At 53.6% G+C, this 2,158-nt stretch overlaps 1 protein-coding gene across 1 annotated transcript in view; it reads right to left on the bottom strand.

The window, feature by feature from the left end:
* The window catches only part of LOC123028409 (leukocyte immunoglobulin-like receptor subfamily B member 2), an 11,903-nt gene that overhangs the window by 1,240 nt on the left and 8,505 nt on the right, over positions 1 to 2,158 (bottom strand). The window contains exon 4 of the mRNA XM_044440176.1: positions 760 to 1,050. Within this exon, the coding sequence (XP_044296111.1) occupies positions 760 to 1,050 (291 nt within the window). The remainder of the gene's footprint in view (positions 1 to 759; positions 1,051 to 2,158) is intronic.

Below are 2,158 nucleotides of genomic sequence, written 5' to 3'. Positions count from 1 at the left end.
GGCCGGTCACGGGCCTCTTCACAGCCTCCTCAGGGTTTTGCCTGCATTGGTCTTTCCTGAAGAAGATTCTTAGCAAACTGTTTTATTTCATGTATTTTACAAGCATGTCATCGTAGTTCAGATCGTTTAATCCATGTTATTTGCATTCTATCCTTGGGCTTTTTAGTCTCCTTTAATAACTAATTTTCCATTTGGATTTATCACACATTGCTTTGCAGAGTGTTGTTGCTCCAAGCCCATGAAGTTTTGTATTTGGAGTCATCATGTTATTCTATTGTATCTAAGTGTTCTCTTAGTTTAAACCGGTGATGGCTCTCAAACAATAAAGTATGTAAGCATGAGGCTAACATGGGCCATAAACTTCGTGAAAGAAGATGCTCCAATTTCACCCCTGAAATGCAATTGTCTAGAATGAGGGGCTGTTACTGCTGAAGCCTGCAAGGTTGAGGGCTTTACCAGATGGGCACCTTGATGGGGTCCTCGGATGGCTCCTGTCATGGATGGGAGATGCAACCTGGGGGGGGGGGCTTGCTCTGGGCCTGCAGTGCTGGGCACGGAGCGGGCCCTTTCTTCCTCTCCCCCTTGGCACCTCTGGGGCCAACCACAGCAACTGTGTGTGTGTGTGTGTGTGTGTGTGTGTGTGTGTGTGTGTGTGTAGCGGGGGGGGTGTTATTTCCACAGGGGCTGCACTGGGGACGAACCTTCAGGGAGTGATTCACACCAAATCCCAAATTTGATGCAACAGACACGACAGCCCACCTGCCATGGAGATCAAGACAAGAGGGCTCCTTCTGGAACATCTCTCCGAGTCACGTTCCGAATACTGGCAGCTGTACAATCCAAAGGTCTCCTTGGAGGTCGTGAGGGTGAACAGGGAGCTCCCATATTGAGGAGGGGTCTCTTCAGGGGTCAGCCCCACTGAGAAATGTGAGAACTCGAACCGCATCCCTGGAGTGTCCCTGGGGGCCGAGCACCGGAGGGTCACCGTCTCTCCTGGCTGATACAGAGGACCTGGAGGGTGTGCAGAGAGGCTGGGAGCCGGAGGGGCGTCTGCGAAGCAGCAAGGGAGAAAAACCGCAGTACTTAAGGACATTCTGGAGTCACATGCCCCTCCCTGCCATTTGCTCCCTTCAGAGGCACCATCTCCCCCTCCTCAAACCCTCTGGCCTGGAAAGCACTTGACCCTCCTGGGGGTTGCATGCAAACAAGCCTGGAGGACGGGGAAGGGGAGAGATCTGGATTCTGATTCGATTCTTTCTGTTTCTGTTATTATTATGCCATTCCATTCCTATACTGCCCGTTGCCCAAGCTCTCTGGGCAGCTCACAACCTTCCTGCAGGCCCTTCTGCTCCTCCTTTCTCTCTCTGTGACTTTCCCAGGAATTGCCCATCAGCGCAGGATTCCGTCCAGCTTAGCTACACTGGGAAAGGCGTGTCGTGGTCGCGGTCCTGACCAGCGGATCCAGCAGGGACATGCCTGCTCTCCATCCTCCGTGAATGTGCTGTGATTTTGCATCATTTGGGTTTGCGCCTTTCCCTCCTCTTCCTCCCCACACTGGTTCCTGGGGCCTCCCACACAAGGTGTCTTATTCTGATTGGGCCTGGCTGATGGCTCCCACCAGGAGGAGTGCGCATGAGGCCCTTGAATGCTCCGGGGGGCCAGACTCCCCTCCCCTCCCCTCGCCTCCCCTCCCCTGCCCTCCCTCTGGATTCCCATGCCAAGACCAGGCATGCAGTGAAGGAGAGATTGTTGCAATCTCAAGTCAAGAGCCCAGAAGCATCGGGACAATGCAATTCTTTTCAATGACGAATCCCGTGTTCCAGGGAACAAGGCGTGGGCACCCACAGCCAGCCTGTAACCTGCCCCCGCCGGCCCTCGGTGCTCCCGCATCCCCCCACACAACTCAAACCAAGAGGATTTCGAGGCGGAGGCCACGTCTGCCCTGCAAGGCCACGTTTGCATTTGGGGTGTGAGCAGGACCCAAAAGCCCCATGATTCAAAGGCAGGCACACAGAACCCCTGTCCCCACGTGTCTGCAAAATTTGGGCTATTAATATATTCTGGCCTTCTTTGGAAGAGCCGACCCAAAAGGGAGCGTATCAGCAATGAAAGAAAATAGACTCTCAGGTTCTCCAACTATTCTGCACTACTTTGCTCC

The sequence above is a fragment of the Varanus komodoensis genome, unplaced genomic scaffold (genome assembly GCF_004798865.1).
Source record: "Varanus komodoensis strain SLA01 unplaced genomic scaffold, ASM479886v1 scaffold3618, whole genome shotgun sequence".
NCBI classification, from domain to species: Eukaryota; Metazoa; Chordata; class Lepidosauria; order Squamata; family Varanidae; genus Varanus; species Varanus komodoensis.
This window is presented reverse-complemented; position numbering and strand designations above follow the sequence as displayed.